This window comes from Ostrea edulis, chromosome 8, assembly GCF_947568905.1.
Source record: "Ostrea edulis chromosome 8, xbOstEdul1.1, whole genome shotgun sequence".
NCBI lineage: Eukaryota > Metazoa > Mollusca > Bivalvia > Ostreida > Ostreidae > Ostrea > Ostrea edulis.
Genome location: NC_079171.1, coordinates 12487798 through 12507249, shown reverse-complemented (window position 1 = coordinate 12507249; position 19452 = coordinate 12487798). Strand labels below are relative to the sequence as shown.

At 35.5% G+C, this 19452-nt stretch overlaps 1 protein-coding gene across 5 annotated transcripts; it reads right to left on the bottom strand.

The window, feature by feature from the left end:
• Positions 1 to 1689: 1689 nt before the first annotated feature.
• LOC125661836 (cell adhesion molecule 2-like) lies at positions 1690 to 16301 on the bottom strand. 5 transcript variants are annotated; one of them, XM_056146911.1, is made up of 12 exons: positions 16205 to 16301; positions 15155 to 15469; positions 14045 to 14350; positions 12646 to 12918; positions 11843 to 12154; positions 10802 to 10930; positions 9412 to 9466; positions 7549 to 7631; positions 7365 to 7400; positions 4095 to 4116; positions 3432 to 3502; positions 1690 to 2109 (listed from the first exon to the last, which is right to left on the bottom strand). In XM_056146911.1, the coding sequence occupies exons 1-12, from the start codon at positions 16257 to 16259 to the stop codon at positions 2078 to 2080; spliced, it is 1689 nt and encodes a 562-aa protein (XP_056002886.1). In that variant the 5' UTR covers positions 16260 to 16301; the 3' UTR covers positions 1690 to 2077. The 5 variants fall into 5 exon arrangements, 4 of the variants coding, with proteins under 4 accessions (XP_056002886.1, XP_056002887.1, XP_048749918.2 ...); XM_056146912.1 differs by having other exon boundaries at positions 3432 to 3487; positions 16205 to 16295; XM_048893961.2 differs by lacking the exon at positions 16205 to 16301 and adding an exon at positions 15673 to 16198.
• Between the last annotated feature and the right edge of the window lie 3151 nt (positions 16302 to 19452).

Sequence of the window (19452 nt, the reverse complement as noted above, 5' to 3'; positions counted from 1 at the left end):
CGCATGAGTGATATAATCCTTAATTTTGAAATGAATTTCTAAATGTTATCACAACAATTAAATATACAACCGTATGTTTAAACTAGTAACAAAGTACTTAGCTACTGGGCTATAAAGACTCTCGGGGACTAACAGTCCACCGGCAAAGACATAATATTATCCGAAATGATATCGCGTGAACATTTCATGATTTTCATATGAATATTATGCAGATAGAAAACCATGCGAATCAGTGTTTCCTATGCTAGTAAAGTATACGGATATTCGGGTTGTCCGGTATGGATAGGAGTGTACTGTGATGCATTATAATTGTTGGTAATTGCTCGGACATTTGGCATTGTTCCATATGGATAGGTGCGGAGAAAATTGATGGAAAATTTGTCTGGAGCAAAAACGGAAACATTTCAAATTTCTGTAATTGGCTACCCAACGAACCCAGTGGCCATATCGAGGAAAGATGTGTTGTATTTACTAGAGAAGGTAACTGGAACAACTAGCCGTGTACAAGAACGCATTGGTTTGTGTGCGAAAAGAATATATGAACGTCTTTATCAAACAATCTCCTACAGTTTCTATGTAGATTGTGATCGTCATATTTTCTATATTTTTACGATACACTACTCAGAGCAGCACAATGGACATTTTTTTTTTCAATCAGAAAACATTGGTATATATGTCTTGAAGACTTAAAACATCGTTTTTCATAGTACAGGACATTGCAGGGATACCTTATTTTTGTGTTCTCGATGACGAACAAATTACATGGGTGCAAGGCACAAACTAAATCTTAGCTGGAAGATGTTGCATTGATTTATTAATTGTTTATCATTTAACGTCCTTCTTTTGGAATTTTAACTCATATGGAGATATTTCATCTTCATCCTTTAAGTGAAAAGTGGGAATTACTATTGGAAAATCTTTTAAAGCTATATTCAACATAAATAAGTTTTATAGTGAATATTGTAATCTTTTAAAACCCACGGAATTAACCTGAACTCAATTATATTCATGTCCTAGTGATTGTTGATTTTTGTGTTGTGTTTTGAAAATAAACATCTTTTTTCACTGTATATGACGGTCAGACGGGTTCGATCGCCGGTAGCCAGATATATCAGTTCGTAGGGCACTTGACAAAATATTTAGGGAGATCGAGTTAAAATCCTGTGCTGTTTTGTTTTCTTTTTTTCTTTCTTATTACAATATAAATGATTCATCAGTGTGGGGAGTTGATATTCAGTAGTGTAAATGAGTCCTAAATGATATTAATAAATTTAAAATACACATCTTTTATCCGATTTCTGAAACGTCAGACAAATAAAAGCTTAAACACTATTGACATAAATGTTCAAGGGGAAAATAATAAACAATCACTGTATGGGTCAGACACCCTCTTCCCTAAAAACAGAACCATGTATTGCATATAGATGAAATTAAAATATCTGATCAACATACAAGTCTCACAGCAAGCGTGACCAGTCAACGGGGAATGATTACTCATCATAGGCAACTGCTCCCACCTCCACTGTGCCAATGGAACTCTTATAAGAAATCCAAAATACAGAGTTCGGCAAACACGGACTCCTGGATATACGAGAGGTGGGATCGGGTACCTATGCAGAGTAAGCACCCTGTTGTTAACTTGACACATCATCTCAGGTAAACAGAGTAATCCATATTAAAAAGCAGTGATTGATAGTCAAATAAAGAATTGAATAAAATAGAGAAATAAAAGTTTCACGTGGAAATCATGTGGAAAAGAGTTTTTTAAGCAATGTCGAAACATTTGAAACATTTGTAACGAGTTTTTTGTTCTTGTTGTATTTTATGCTCTTTGCTGGAAATAAACAACAAACAGTGTAGATACATGAGGGAATTCGATCATTTAACTCTATATATTTACATAAAAAAGTGAAGATAAGGAACAGTGACACTATACTATTAAATATCTTATATATACCCTTATCTCTTGTATAAGGGTATATAATACTACATGATACAATCTGTCATCGTATATTGCCCCTCAAAACATTGTTGGAATTCCAATGCGTGAGTTCGATCCATGACGCTAATTCCACGTTCATGTAAGATTGGTATACAGTATGCCTGGACCTACAGAAGAGCAAAAATAAAATGTAAGTAATAAAAATCATACTAAGGGACGACGGACAAATTTAAATCAACGGAAGCTTTACATAATCAAAACATCCATACACTGCATTCTATGTTCTGGCGTCTTTCATGATATATATCGTCAACATTAGATACGTAAAAAGAACAGAAAATATCCAATATTAACTAAATCGCTACTCTTAACATTTGTAAGTGATCATTGGTATTCTCTAAATTTCATTATAAAAGGTGATTGTAACGAACAATGATCAATGGAAAAGTGAAAACAACAATTAGTGATCAGTTTCAAAAAAGAATACACGATATCAATCTCATAATTGCAATGATGAGGACAGGACGAAAAACGGACCCATGGGGACACCATAGGTGGAGTAGGTGTCCGAAATGAGTGACCATTCCCTATAACTGGTCACACCCGCCTTATCACTTCGTCTTGATCAAATGAGCGGAATAGTCAGACAAGATCAGCAGCCATCAAGCTATTATGACACACATTATATACTACTTGATACCTTTGAAACCCCTCCACTTAACCCCTGTACCATGGACTTGTTTGTCAGTAGCTTGCCTCGATTTAAAAAAAAACTGACTATACGCAGAACAACATCTTGCATATTGAATCAGTTGAGAGATCTAAACACCATATAGAGGTGATAATGGATTATTGCTACATAAATATGCTAAGCCGACGATGGAGAAGCCGAAAGTATCCTGTTCATCATACTGTTGAGCAGTCAGATTACCGTTAATGTCTACTTTCAATAAAACATGGGTTAAATATATTATCTTTGATTTCCATTTCACTAGGATATATCGAATTCATATAGAAATGGGAAACTTTGATCAATTCCAGTCTGTAAATATCTGAGTTCTCCACATCTGCATGGTACATAAATAGTTCATTTAAAATGAATATTAACGGCAAAGTTACAACTCAACTTTATGAAAAATGGTTCATTTCCACTTCCCCGTCGTCATCTTCCGGTATTTATGTAGAAATCACCATTATCATCTGCATATTATTTGTATATCCATCAACTGATTCAAAATGATATATATTGCTATGTGTATTTTTATTTTAAATACTACAAATTTACAACGTAAAACAGTAAGATAGATGCGGGTGCGACCGGTGAACAGGGGTATTTACTCCTCCTAGGCACCTGATCCTACCTCTGTTGTGTCAAGAGATCCTTGATTTTCCGACTCTACATTTTGTATTGCTTATAGGAGTTATGAGATTGATCACTGTTCGTCATCTTAACCTTTTACGCATCACGAGACACAAAGCATAACCTTACCATCATGTCCTTCCTCATTTGTATTTGACTGGTCAGTTAGATCCATATATTCAGCTCTTAAAATATTGTTTCTGCAATTAGTGGACATGTAAGAGAAAGTCTGCACAAACATTTAATAACGTTACTCCTGTTATGTCTCACTGTTAAATATTTCGTGTCCAAGTGTAAAAAGCATCCACTCTTAACAAACAGATAATTAAAAACAGATATAGGAAGGAAAACGTTCGAAAAATGAAAGAAACGGTATGGTGAGTTTTCTGTACTGGGTATGAAGAGAGCACCGTTACAAAACATTTGTGTATAATGCTGATACAATCTCTCTTTTTATCTCATCCGCCAGTGACCCACTGTGATGTAATTGTGTATTGTATAGTATAACTACCGTCAGTGATAAGCTGTGATGCAGTGTTGTGTAGTATAACTACCGCCAGTAACACGCTGTGATATAGTGTTGCATTGTATAGTATAAATACCGCCAGTGACATGCTGTGATGTAGTGTTGTATAGGATAACTACCGCCAGTGGCACGCTGTGATGTAGTGTTGTAGTGTATAACTACCGCCAGTGACACGCTGTAATATAGTGTTGTATTGTATAAATATCGACAATGAGAGGCTGTAGTGAAGTGTTGTATTGTGCTGAATAAGTATGTTTATCACTTACCTCTGATCTGAGAGATGGGATGCTGTAAATTATGAAATATATTCATTTTGTCAGAAGATTTCAGTCTTAGAATTGAAAAAAAAATGATTTATTTTATATTGCTTTAAACGTCCCACTCGAAATTTTTCATTGTAATGGAGATGTCACCATTGTCAGTGAAGGGCTCGATAATATATCTGTGGTCGGAGCTTGTTACACCTAAAATCGTCGTCCCATCCCAAATCGTCGCTCGACATACCAAATCGTAGCCCGGCATCCCTAATCGTCGTTCCAGCGACAATTTGGGACAGTATTGCACTATCATTAGGGGCGACCATTTGGAATGTACTATAGTACACCCAAAATCGTCGTCCGTCCTAAATCGTCACCCGCTAATATTTCATTGTCTTTTTAGGATCGATTGCACATAAGTTACTTTATTTTACCCCCTCTTATATGGAGGTAAATATGTTAAACTTCGTCTGCTTGTCTGTCTGTCAACAACCATATATCTGGTGTTTGCCAACGATTATGGGGTTGTCACGGGGCTGCAATTTTGTATGTGGATTACATGTGACCTTCTGAGACATACATTCCAAAATATGATAATTCTGGAATGAGAGCTTAAAGCGCCAGAAGGTGTGCACACTTTTCAGCAATTCTGGAATATTGCCTGTGCTTGTGAATGAATATGTTCATTACAGGTGTTCCTGACATGAGTTTCCCACAACATGAAATCTCTTGATCGCGAGTTCAAAGCATCGCGAGCTGTAATCTGAGCAAACTATTTTCGAATATCACTCTAGTGTTTGTAAACCGATTGAGAAAGGATTCTGAAAGTAGGTTATAGGAGAATATGCACATATGTTTCATTTATCTGTTTGTTTGTTCATTTACTTATTTAGAGACAGAGAGAGACAGAGAGAGCGAGCGCGCAATAACTTAAATAAATATATATTGAGAAATAAAGAGGAAGGGTGGGTGTTTTCTCGAAGTTTCCAAACTGCGGCTAACAGGTGTAATATAAAATAATCTGAAGTCACTAACAAATCTGCGGTGCACAAGACCAAACAACCCCATGATCGGCAGAATGACCTTACAAGAAAAAGCAAAACGATGTATTGTCGGACACATCTCTCTCTCCCTTTCTATCTGAAGGAATGGACGGAAAAAAATCACATAGACGACAATGACACCACCAACAGCAACAACAACAATTATTTCATTAGTAACAAAACCACCACCAACAAAAACAACGATAACAAAGAAGAAGAAAATTGATTGATTGATTGAATCTTGCTTAACGTCTAGCTCGAGAATTTTTCACTCATATAGAGACGTCTTCAAGACCGGTGAGGGGCTTCAAATTTAGGCCAATGATTGGCGCTTATGGTCATTGAGCAGTGAGGGTTCTTTAGCGTGCCACACCTACTGTGACACCGGACATCCGTTTTTATGGTCATCTCCGAGGACCCGTGATATTCACACCTGATGCCGAGCGTTTGGCGACGAAGCTGTCAATACCTATCTTAACGACTTAGGTCTGTTGCGGCCGGGAATCGAACCCCGGCATTCCGCACGCTGGACGAACGCTGTAACCTCTCGGCCACCGCGGCGGTAAGAAGAAGAAGAAGAAAGAGTAGGAGAGGATAATGGGCTAACAAGCAGGGCCATTATATAAAGATGTTTCCAAATAGTTACAACAAGGGAGGCGACAATTTCAGGTGTGAGGTTATGTCCAAATCGTCGCCCGCAACGATTTTGGACGGGCGACTATTTGGGGTGTTATGTAAGAAACGCCAAATCGTCTTCCATTCCAAATCATTGCCAGCGATTTAGTTACACCTGTTGTGACACATATATCAGCATTTGCGGTCTCATGTGATGGGCCACCACATATAGTCGCCTCTTACGAAGAACAATGGGTACTGAGGACCTATTCTATCCCGGATCCCCACGGATCAAAAATGTACTTATTCAAACTGATGTTGGACTAGAATATCGTATTCACAGTTTATTATCAGTAAAACATTCAACGTTGTTCTAATTACATATAGAAACAAGAGGGTACATTTTGTTTACAAATGACTATGTACGAAAACATCCCGGGTGTTAAACTAAAAGTATGGCTAAGCGTTTTTTTTCATGATTTATATGTCATTGACCTTGACTCATATAGAAGTAAAGACTACTGATATAAAATTAATTGTACTGAAGCAACTAAACATCCAACGCATACAATGTGTTGCTACATTCACCACACGAAATGTCAATCTCGAGCTTCAATTAAACCCGATGGTAAAAGGAAATCCCGAATAAAGTATATCCGCGTCTGTCTGTATATGTATTATACTATGACGTCTGTATGTCATTGGGGTAGAATAATTGTTTTCCTGTTTAAATTTACATTCAGATATGTTCCTAACAACTAGTATGCGTATTCTGATGTAATACTTAAATATTTATGTTAAACCAATTCTACCTCCTGGGGCCGTGAATCAAATAACCTACCTGGGAAATATCACATATTAATATAAATAATCATAATAGTTTTATTGAGAAGATTTTAGAATGATTCCCATACATCCTAAAGTTAATTTCCATCCTTCCATGTGACACCAAACTACCCCTGGGGAACACAATTTGAGGGGGAACAACTTGAATGTATACTATTTGGGGATGCTTCCATATGAATATGCCTAGTCGTGTTCCTGTTGTTATTGAGAAGAATCATTACAGACGTGTTTCCTATATATCTCCATTTTGACCCCACCCTACCCCCGCAATACATTATTTGAACACATTTCAATGTACACTATATGAAGAAACTTGAACGTAAATCGTAACTTTTCTGGTTCAATTATTCTTGAGTAGATTTTTGATTGACCCCGTCCTATTTTTTTTTTTTTTTTTTTTTGGTCTTTTCATTCTGACTTTTTATTGCCCTTCGTTTGATAAAACAATGATTGACACCTTCTTAACACGAGATAACTTTGTGGCAAGTTTCCTTAAACGTTGTCATGTCGTTCTGGAGAAGTTGAAAAATTGAAAAGTTTACGTATGAAGACAGACAAAACAGATAGCAATAGGTCACCTGAGTAACTCAGGCGACCTATAAATAAAACGTCCAGAACATGTTTTATACATTATCATGAAACCGTTATGCATCCTGTATCTATCATTGATTTGAATGGCGCAAACACACGATCAAAATCGTTTTCTCTGGATTATCTTTGAAATCAAGGAAGATATACAGAGATGTACTTCATTTAAACGTCGTTTTCGAGTTACCTTCAACGTCCTCATAGGTATTTGTCATCGGCATCTCTAGAAGCAAAGAATGGAAAATACAATTAATTGAAATTTGAAATTTCAAAAAAGTACTCCGAGTAATTATATCTTGGTTTATGAATCAAATGCATCGTTTGCCTGCAATAACATTTATTAATCACCTGTAAGTACATACATTAATTACCTGAGATAACATCAACACCAATTCCCTGATACGGATGACTTTCATCTGGAGAGAGTTGATCCACGTAACTCGTACCCTGCTGTCTGTTTAAACAAATGTGTTCATAAAAATGTCCATAAAAACACTACAACGGAACATCCATATTATATGCAGAAAATCCCGAATGATACAAATACAACTACAATTAACTCCAGGATATTAAGAAAACACGATTAAAATACACGATGAAAACGTTCACCAATGCACGATAAATATCTACATTTTTTAAATGAAATATAAAGCAACCCCATTCTTGTAGGAGTTCTAATTTAGATGTAGACCAATCTTCCAACTTGCAAATCAGCCATGCAATTTCATTTGAAATAAAAAAAAACAAGTACAGAACAGAATTTTCTTTACAGGTAAATTGCCGCCAAGTTAATTTCAACGCTTACATTCGTCAACGTGTACACAAATGCATAACGTGATTTTTTTCAATTTGATGATACTGATGCACCGAGGAATATATATTGTACCAAACCCTGAAAATTATCTCTCTCTCTCTCTCTCTCTCTCTCTCTCTCTCTCTTTCTCTTTCTCTCTCTCTCTCTCGTATATATATATATATATATATATATATATATATATATATATATAGAGAGAGAGAGAGAGAGAGAGAGAGAGAGAGAGATACTTTAGATATAAAGATTTGCCAGTAGCAACACATTTCAATGGCAATAACCACCGATGGGAGGACATGGCAGTATTGGTTATTGATCATGACCCTAGTTGGTCAGATACCGAGAGAAAACAGAAGGAAAAATTATGGATGCACAGGTTGAAGTCATTTGAACTGCATGGTATCAACAAACCTACTAACTTCACCAGGATGAATACGGGCTAAACTCTTACTAGATTTTAAGCTTCATCTAGACCTACTCGTCTAATCATGTCCCTAACAGTGGTACTATGATCATTTTTGAACAATTTTTTTTTTCTTTTCAATTCTGTTTACAATCAGCCCATTTTTTTTTTTTTTGAACTTCATAACCGATTGCTTACATGTAAAACCCATTTATCAGTTTCCGTGATTCTATGGTTTTTTTTACACATCTACCCTTGACATGATCAGTACGGGGATGTCTAATGTTGATTCAATTTCCTGGGCTGCCTATTCTTTGTTTTTGTTTGGAGTTGGTCCATTTTGTTAACTTATTCAAACTTGTTGTTTACATTATCTTTCTCTTAAAGTTTCTTCATTTCTTACTTCGTTTACATAACTTATTTTCATTTATTTGTTTATTTATTAGTTATTTTTTTGTATTTGTTACTTATTATTGTCTTTTATAAATTATGAATGGTTAAAATAGAATCTCTCTGGATGCGACTTAGCATTACTATTTGTCAACGTAATTGGGCTAACTCGTTCCACTTGAGATTAATTAAGTTTATTGTTTTTCTTTTCGGACATTTTGGATCAGCTCTTTGGACGAATAAGGCATGTCCTTATTCCCTCCACTTTTAACATTTATTGGCAAGCCTTAAGACCCAAAACATGTAGTCTGCGTTGTAGATACGTTTGTAGATTAGTGTAGTTGTAGTGCTAGATGTATTTATATGTAGTTTTTGTTATTATGCTCTGTTGATATTGACCACATTATGTAATTCTTTTCGTTTGTCCTGAAGAAGGGACGGGTCGTCCCGAACATTTGACAATCTCGTTGTTCGTGTCGTTGGTCATTTTAGTGCTTTGTATAATTTTTTGTATTTGACCTTGTATCCATGTTGTGGATCCGACACTTTGAGGTATCGGGTGTTGTTGGAACTTTAGTGCTTTATATATATATATATATATATATATATATATATATATATATATCTCACCTGCTGTCCAAGACGTTATTTGTCTTGATTTCATGATCTAATTGATCAGTTTTGTCTGCAATAAAGAACACACACAAAATTACATTGCAGGTTTCTTTAAAAGTGACTATTAACAGAATGGTTTGAATTCAAAACTTCGTTTCGTACATTGATAAATCGTAAGTCAATTATGAATAATCAATATACACTAGTAATAGCATGTGTTACAGATAAATTCAGTAATGTAGATACTCTTATTTATTTCATCTTCAAATACTAAAATGTACTATTCTAAACATTGTCATAATCAAATTATAGATACTAAACTGACGTCATCTTGACTTTACTGATTATCTTATTTTCTGGATTTTTTTCCGTTTTACAGCCGCTCCATCGCTTCAATGTTTAGTGACACAATCCCCCATCTCTCATCTATTTCCCTTTTTCAATGTTTAGTCACACGATTCCCCTTTCCACATCCATTTTACTTGTTCAATGTTTAGTCCCACATCAATTTCTCTTTTTCGGTGTTTAGTTACACAACCCGTCATCCAACATACATTTCTCGTTTTCAATGATTAGTCTCACAATCCCCCATTCCACATCCATTTCTCGTTTTCAATGTTTAGTCGCACAATCCTCCGTTCCTCATACATTTTATTTTTTCAATATTTAGTCATACAATATCTCAACCCTCATCCATTTCACTTTTACAATGTTTAGTCACGCAATCCCCCATCCCTCATCAATTTCACTTTTGTTAGAAAAGTTTACAAAGAACACAGCTTCATCACAAAGATCATTACATGTAAATCTGGAAAACTGACATTTACCTTATGTTCCCATAAGCAACAAGTAAAACTTATTGTATTTGTCACAGTTTATCCTTCAGTTATATGGTAAGTACTATTTATTGTTCATCTTTTTGACCACGGGTAAACTCATCGAACTTGTAGTACAAGTCTTAGGGTATACATCCCAACAAGCATATGGATACAGAACATATAAGCAAAGACACTGTTTATAATTAAATGGTTTCTTTTCACGTAACAAAGAGAATGAAATCGCAAGGAAACCAATATATGGATGTTATATTCTACTTTGTGTATAAAATTACACCACTTGGAATTTGTAACAGTAATCACCTCGCTTGTATTCCTTGTAGTAATGAAATATGCAATTTTGGTTTCAACATTTGTTGTAACATTAATTTCATTTGAATACTGTTTTATTCAAGAATTTGATGGCGTTTGACAGAAGACTTAGGCTATATCAAACATATCATCTATATTGCAATATTTGTAAACAATGAGACTGAGTTCTTATGACTTATGCTGTATCTCTCCTAAGAGGGTTGTATACTTTATATGACGGTAGAAAAAATGGCATAGATAGTCAAGTACATACAAACCATTTCTGGTTTTCTCTTTCCTGTATTTGAATAACATAATGACGGCAGTAGCGACGAAAAACGCGACTAAAATAGTCCCGCCCACTGTTCCACCCACCACCTGGCCAACGTCACACCCTCCAGATGATTCTACAACAGGTGAATTATTGATTGCGATAACGTTTTTCTTAATAGTATGTTTAATATGATACATGCCTATTGTGTAAATTTTAAAACACTTCAGAGCAATCTTGTACATAGATCAATCAGCATGGATACATAACGTTCAAATAATACAGTGTTTCATATACCAAGTCCATATTTATTCTACTTCTTTCTCATTTGCAAGCTTAATGTTATTCGTGACTTTCGAACTAGCTTAGGTGTCTTGACATTCGAATATTCCGAAGAGATATATTTTGGTTCCAGGAATTACCTTCCTTCTCAGACTGTTCGCACCGTATCTTCCGATAGTTACACTCCCCGGAATCGTTAGAATCCACTAAAGTGTGTTTGGTGTTATAATTCTAATAATCGTACATCAAAGAAGTCATCCTGTTTTACTAAGGTCAATATAATGCCTAATATATTCTCCCTTATTAGCACTATTACTCTAACACTTAAAAACTTTAAATCCATCAAATATTTATGTAAAGTTGTTTATCTTATATGAATATTCTTCTGTATTGCTGCAGTGGGAGAGCTAATATTTACCTCAGCTTCAAAGTTAAGAAAGGATAATGGGCTTATTATATGGGTGACAAGTATTTCTATTCACCATCGACTACTACCGTAAAGACGAAGGTCACATGTCAAGGCAGTGAGCATTACAATAGATAAATTACTTGGGTCTATTTTTTGTGTTTCACATATCGTTGATGACGTCTCAATGTTGAGTGAATACTTATTGAATTAACTTTAAACAAACACAATCGTGTATTTACAAATAAATAGGGTTAGTACAAAGGATCATAGGAAGATAATTGCATAATGGGAATCTGATATACAGAATTTCTATTATAAAATGAAGAACATTAACAAAAATGGGTGAACAATAAATACCTTCTACTTGTTCTAAATCTGTGATACATGACGGATTATTGGAGAAAGCTGTACCATGACGATTTGAAGCTAAGACTCTAAATATGTATTTAGTATTTGGCTTCAGAACGTTCACTTTATAAAGATGAATACCAGCGTGGGTGTCATTTAGTTTTTCATAAGTTGCATTGTTAAATGTGTTATCCTTTTTGCTCAGCTGAAGTGTTTCTTGATGTTCAACATCGTCATACTCCGGGTGTCGTGATGTCCATATGATGATGGCGTGATTGGACTTACATACAACCTGTAAAACTACTGGTGTCAGGGGAGTTACTGAAATGAAATACATGAGTGATATACGGTTATAGTGATAATTGATGTAACTAAACCTACAATGTAAACATCTATAGAATAATGTGACAGAGACGGGCATCCTAACTCTAAAGTGGGTGTTACAGGCGGATGCCAATACTCTAACGTACATTTCGTAATTCTGAAATAGGTGTCATAGATGTACATTGAGTTTATGAATACATACTGTATTTGAACATGTAACTGTTATCCAAATCCACGGACATTGATGACCGTTTAAAAAACGAATGATTGTTTTGATTTACTATGTGTGTATTCGCTGTCATAAAAAAATATCCCATCATATAGATGAAAGGTGAAGATAACGAACACTGATCAATCTCATAACTCTTACAAGTAATATGAAATAGATAGTTGGGCAACCACGGACCTCTGGACATACCAACATCCCCTGTCGACTGGTCACACCCGCCGTGTATAAGAGATACACTTTTTATAAGAATATAGCTTACATTGCACGTTTATATCTACATATTCACTAGAGCTCCCTGCTGAGTTCCTAGCCGTGCAGATATATCTACCACTATCTCCAACATCAACGCTCTCTATGACGTAACTCTGAGTTGTAGATACAGTGGACGAATTCATATCCTTTATCCTAGTCCATGTGTACCGCACGTTGTTTCCAGGGTTTGCACTCTGTACATAACATCGTATCCAAACATGTGACTGTCCAGCTACGATATTTAAAGCACTGACCGGAAGCACTCGTACTTCTGAAATATCTTATAAAAACATGTTTTTTATTATAATGCTCCCCATATATTGTTTTTATATCTGTTCTCGAATAGCGAAGTTCTTTACTGACGACAAAGCAGGAATACTTTTAAAAATCTGTCTATCTTGCCGCAGTTTCATATTGTAATGTTACAACTTCATAAATCTATAAAACAAATGATTAAATAAAATATCCTATTGTTAACAAAGGGCACTATTCTGTTGTATCTATCAACGGCATATCAGGAATACAATGAATTTGAATATTTCTATTTATAACATCATTACATCTATAGGTCTGAAATATTCCCGTTTTCTAATCATCTCTGTATTGGCTATCTGTTTACTGTGTTAATATATTTTGTCCTTATAATGTCAATTAGGGCCTCCGTGGTCGAGTGGTTAAAGCATCGATCTCAAAATCATACAGCCTCTCACCGGTAAGTGAGAACATTTCCCAGTTTACTACGGAAGGTCGGTGGTCTCTTCCCAGGTATATTGTATATGGGTTATCTCTTCCACCAATAAAAACTGGGCGCCACCATATAACTGAAAAAGTGTTGAGTGTGGCAGAAACACCAATCAATCAATCCATCAATTATAATGTCAATTGACATCATACCTGAAGACTGCAAGAGTCAATACCTTACTTTTATTACGTCAAATACATCACATTAAACTGAGCAACGTTTGTCTGTTATACTTTTGGAACATATTAATCGTGTAATTTTAAATCTAATTGCATCAGTGTATGAATTTGATGACCAAACTACACGAATCACAGTATATATACCAGAGAGTCTGAGAATCTGCGAATTAAGATAGATCACATATGTGGAATGAATCTTAATCCCCGTTTAAAAGGTGAAGTAAAGATCATACCTACCTTCGTTGTTTACGAGAGATACACAAATGGAGAGAGGGATAGAGAGAGAAAGATATAGTGCGAGATGAGGGCACACTACATACTTGATTTACGTAAAACATGAAGATTTAACTAATGCTGCCCATGTTTCTACAATGACGATGATTATTTTTTATACAGCGTGTTGATATTACATCCGTTAAAGTATACGTTATGGTTACTTTACATTACACGAATAATGTATACTGTGTCTCTGTTCTATGACTTACATCTCACGTCTAGTGTACTTAAGCTGGATGTCACGATCTGACCGTCTGAGTTGCTGGCTGTACAGTGTACTTGCTGACCATTATCTTCTCGTACAAAGGTGTATTGAAGCACATATGTCGTTCTGACAAACCCGTCACTATCAACATCAGTGGTAGACGTAGATGAACTTGTGATGTCATATGACGACTTGAACCACGTGATGTTGGCTGTTGGGTTACAATAATCTGTTTGGCAGGTTAAAGTTATTGATTTACCAGTATTCACCGTGACCTGGGTAGGATTCAGTATCACGGACTTTGTCGGCACTGTAAAAATGAAACACATATGAATGATTACTTCCAGGGTTGATGTATTGACAAGTTCGTGGAACCTGCATTCACGTCCAATTTTACATTACGCATTGCATTATGTTTTATGATAACAGGCGGATATAACGAACGTTGATCAATCTCATAATTCCTATTAGCAATACAAAATAGATAGTTGGGCAAACACGCACCCCTGGAGACACGAGCGGTGGGTTCGGATGTCCAGGATGAGTAAGCATCCCCTATCGACAGGTCGCACACAGGATTTATCCGCAGTCAAAATAAGTATGCAAATAATGGTTTAGGAATTGGTAAGAAATACGTCAGACAGTATTTGACCTAACGATATGTTACATTGCTAAACTAGATTGTTATAACGACCATATAATTTGCAAATTGCTGACCTCAAAGGATACCTTTGAAACCCCTGTAACATTAACTTGTTTGTCAACAGCTTGCTTCCAATTAAAAAAAAACTCCGACAGCACGCAGAACAAGTTTTTGGGAATCGAATCAGTTGAGAGATATAAACACAATATACAGGTGGTAATGGAAACTCATTTTATAAATAAGTTGGCTGTAGATAGGTTGAAATCACTCCGTTTGTCAAAAACTTGAGTTTTCATAAAGTAGCTCAAAAGTTGTCTATTTGGGCGCAACGGTTGAAATAACAATTTTGTTTGACGAGTAAAACAATGGCCAAGAATGATGCACGGACGCAATGAATACATTTATCCGTCAACACAATGATATTAGGCTTACACTAATTTTAATGTAGTCTATAAAAGTAAAGTTCCTTACCTTTGACTTTCATAGTGACATTGTTACTTCGTACTACAGAAAACGGTGGGCTACAGTACAAAACTTCATTGTTCCACGAAGCACTCACATTCAAGGAAATTATGTACGTCCGGTTGTTCGGACATTCGGGGGAGATAAGAGTCCCCATACAAATAGTATCCTGGCATCCATTATCCCAGTATGCAAACAAACACACTATGTTGTCCGGTAATGTGAAGGAGACCCCCGGTTGGTCGGTGCTGTATAAGCATTGCAGGGCCAGTGTTTGATTCACAAGGATATTAGTTGATGGACTGACAGAGAATGTAGGCTCTCCTGAATGTATACAATCAAATAAAGCTCACTGACATACCCCATGTTTTATATCTAACAATAGAATAAAGCTTACTGTTCCATTTTAATTGATAATCATAACGAATTCAAAGATCACAGAACATTTTTCTCTTTCCTTGTTTCAGCGGTATTTATCGCGATCACATTTTAACGGATTTAGAGATTGTGATTCACCGTCATCTTACTTTGTTTTATCTATTATACACATTGCGACACCTCAGTGGATAGAGCATTCGTTTCGCAACTGGGATGTTGCGAGTTGAAGCCTCGATCGTGCCATCACAGTGCCAAAAATACAACGAAAATATACTTGCAGCATGTTAGTGAGGGCAATGTCATATTAGTTTTGTGATGAAATAAATTCTAAATAAATACAGAATAACAAGTTTTATTTCATGCATCGATATACATACACACAGAAAATAGGTCAACCAAGCGAGGACAGTGTCAAAAGTAGTTCGAACCGAAAGTCCTACATTTCATTTCAAACGGTGTTTGATAAAGTTAATGCGTCATTTCACTTACAACACACACCACATGTATCAGATGTATTTTATGATTACCTTCACGGGCTACGGTAGATATATCTAATAAATGTCTTTATGGATTACGGTAGATAAATCGCATACATGCCTCCATAGCTTATGGTAAATGCGTGTCTTACCTTTGCTTTACTTGATCATTATAGCTTTTTGGATTTATTCCACATATACTTACCACAGCACTGTAGCAAAATCAAACCAGTAATCAAAATTAAACAAAAGAACAGCATATTTGTGTGCACGTTTTATATTTTCTTCCGGGTTTGAAATATGGTGATGTGACAGGGTCAAAGATAATAAAAAGAAAATATCTGCAATTGTATAATCGCGAACGGTGACATTTAACTAACGATGTGTTGACCATGCATAATATGTATGCAAACTACAGAAGTGTGTGTACTATAATGACAGATAATTATGTCGACTTGTCAGTAATGTGTGTACTATGATGAGAGATAATTATGTCGACTTGTCAAATGACTATGCCAACCAATCCATTGATTGTATTTGATATCATATTATTAGTTCGACTTTTCGAGAGAGAGAAAAAATCGTTCATGTTTTCTCATTATATTTCAAATCTGATATGTTAATGTCATATATTAATAACTACTAGGAAACATATAATTACCTTGTCACATTCACTAAACATCAAATGTCGATATCAAAACATCGATATATCGCTACTTTTAACAATGAAAATACTTTTTAGTAAATAAATATATACATCTTGATAGACTGAACGACATATTTGTCTCGTCTTGGATGTACTTTGTTCAACAGGATGACTTGTAGCTTGCCTTGAAAATTTAATCCAATCAAAAGAATGTCACTCTTCTTAATGAAATTACTTTGGAATTTTGCTATTTGTTTTCAACAATGATTTTATTCAATCGTTTGGTTGATTAAGTGATAATACATTGTCAAAAAGTAATTACTTAATGCATATAATTGGCATTTTCGGAATCTTTTCGGTAGATTACAGCAAATACCTTCTTTAAAATTCGTGTAATAGCTAGGACGGCATTCATCTTAATGGCTTAATCATTACCGATATATATCTACAACCAAAATGAGTAAATTAAGTTTTTAGTGTATGTAGATGGCGACTTATTGAGTTAAAATATATATTTAATTTTAAAAGTCAGCGATATATTGACAAGTCAACATCACGATCTAATATATCAAGTCCTATCAGCTGCAAAACATCTTGATTTTACTACAAGGAGGTCGATAAAAATACGTCGTTCGGGTTATTTACCAAGACCCAAGTTGAAAAATTTATTGAACATGACAAGGCACCTTTACGTTTCTATGGAAACGTTCAAGTGTATTATTTTGTTCGATAACAAGAAATTGACGTGAAGCTGGTTTTAAGAAGATAATTTTTCGTTCATCGTGAAAGACTAGCAAAACGAATAGTGATCAATCTCATAACTCCTATAAGCAATGTAAAATAGAGAAAACGTGGATTCCTTGATATATATTGTTAAACGTTGCTGTGTGAGCAGGTACCTAGGGAGAGTAGACACCCCTCTCGAGATGTCACTTTCGTTGTGAGCCGTATGTTTTGAGGAGGTAAACGGAGTGATCCGTAATAAAAATCGTTGAATAAGATGATGGATATACATCTCATGATATACAGATGTTTATTTCAAGATTGTGCTCAAAACTTACGATCATTGCAAAAGTCTGCCCAGCTTGACCTTTTCATGAACTCAAAATCCGGTATCTATACATACTGTAGAGATCATTTAACGTAAGTAGTTCAACTTCGGTTCATTGTGAACATTTTCCCAGGTCTTGTTGCAGACCGTTTCACTTTGTAAAACTATGTGAATAACACTGCGTCTGAACACTAGTTTTGACTACGGGTAACTCCATTAACCTGATCAAGATATAGGGCTCACGGCGGATGTGATCGGTCGACAGGGGATGTTTGCTCCTCCGAAGCATCGGTGTCCACATCTGGTGTGTCCAGGGGTCCGTGTTTGTCTAACTATTTTGTATTTAATTTGATTTAAATTGATAAATTAAACTCACATACATGACCCCCTATCTATATTGTTGATGAAAATGAAATTCAAATAACATTTTCTTTGTGGCAATGGGATGTTCCAGAAGAGAATAGTAATGCTTAAAATGAAATCAATATTGATACTATTTCACATAATCCTATTATTATTATTCAATAAGCTACAATATCTTTGAAGAGTGGGAATATGTGATTTATCGAAAATGACGAATAGAAATAAACAAAACATGATAGGGGATTGGTGTTAGGATACATTTAGATTTATTCACAATTAATACTGTTTCAGTCATGTATATGAATGAGCATGGATGATTATCAACATTCAGATAATGGAAATGTTGAGCTTGATCTGTAACTAAACATACTAAATGAATATATGTAAGTATTATACACGTTTAAAGTCCATAACTCAGCACAAAGTCAATAAATCGTAACAAATTTCAAACTTCATCTGCAACTTATCATGATAAAGCAATGCACTACAACTACAAGTATTACTTTTTAAAGAAGATACTGATTAATGAGTATATGTATTCATTTTCTAAGTCGAATGTCACCCATTGCAAAAGGTTGGACCGTCTTGATAGTTTTCCGAACCCACACTGCGGTACTTATTTGTACATGTGCTTCATCATGCTGCACAATATCACCACACCTCTGTTGTTAATGAGTTTAAATAATGAAATGAAAACCCATTCAGATAGGAAGGGTGTAATTAATTAAAAATGACGAACAGGATAAAAACATGACACGGGATCAGACAACACATAATGTATGGTTGCATTTGAATATCCTCACTCCGTAAACTCACAGGTTTGCAATGAAAGGTGAAGAGAGCGAACGTTGATCAATATCATAGCTCATACAAGCAATACAAACTAGACAGTTGGGGAAACACGAATCCCTGAATATACCAGAGGTGGGATCAGGTGCCTAGGAGTAGTAAAAATTACCTGTTGACCGGTCAAACCCGCCGTGAGCCCTATCTATTGAGCATTTGAACGGAGTTCTCTGTAGTCAAAATCAGTGTGCCAAGAACGACCGAACAATCCATACGATACACGTCAGACAGCAGTCGACCCAATGATAGTTTGGTTGGGTTTTTTTTGGACAAAGTAGATCATTATAACGGTCACATTATCAGGACTGTTGGAACTCTTGTAACACTAGCTTGTTTGGCAGTAGCCTGATTCGATTTAAAAACTGACTATAAACAAAACAAGCTCTTGCGTATCGAATCGGTGCAGATGGGTAAACAGCAAATACAGGTGAAAATGGGATATTGCCACACAAATATGGAAAGTTGACGATGGGGAAGCTGAAATCATTCAATTTGTCATAAGGTTAAGTTGTTAATTTGCCGTTAATATATCCTTTCAATAAAATAT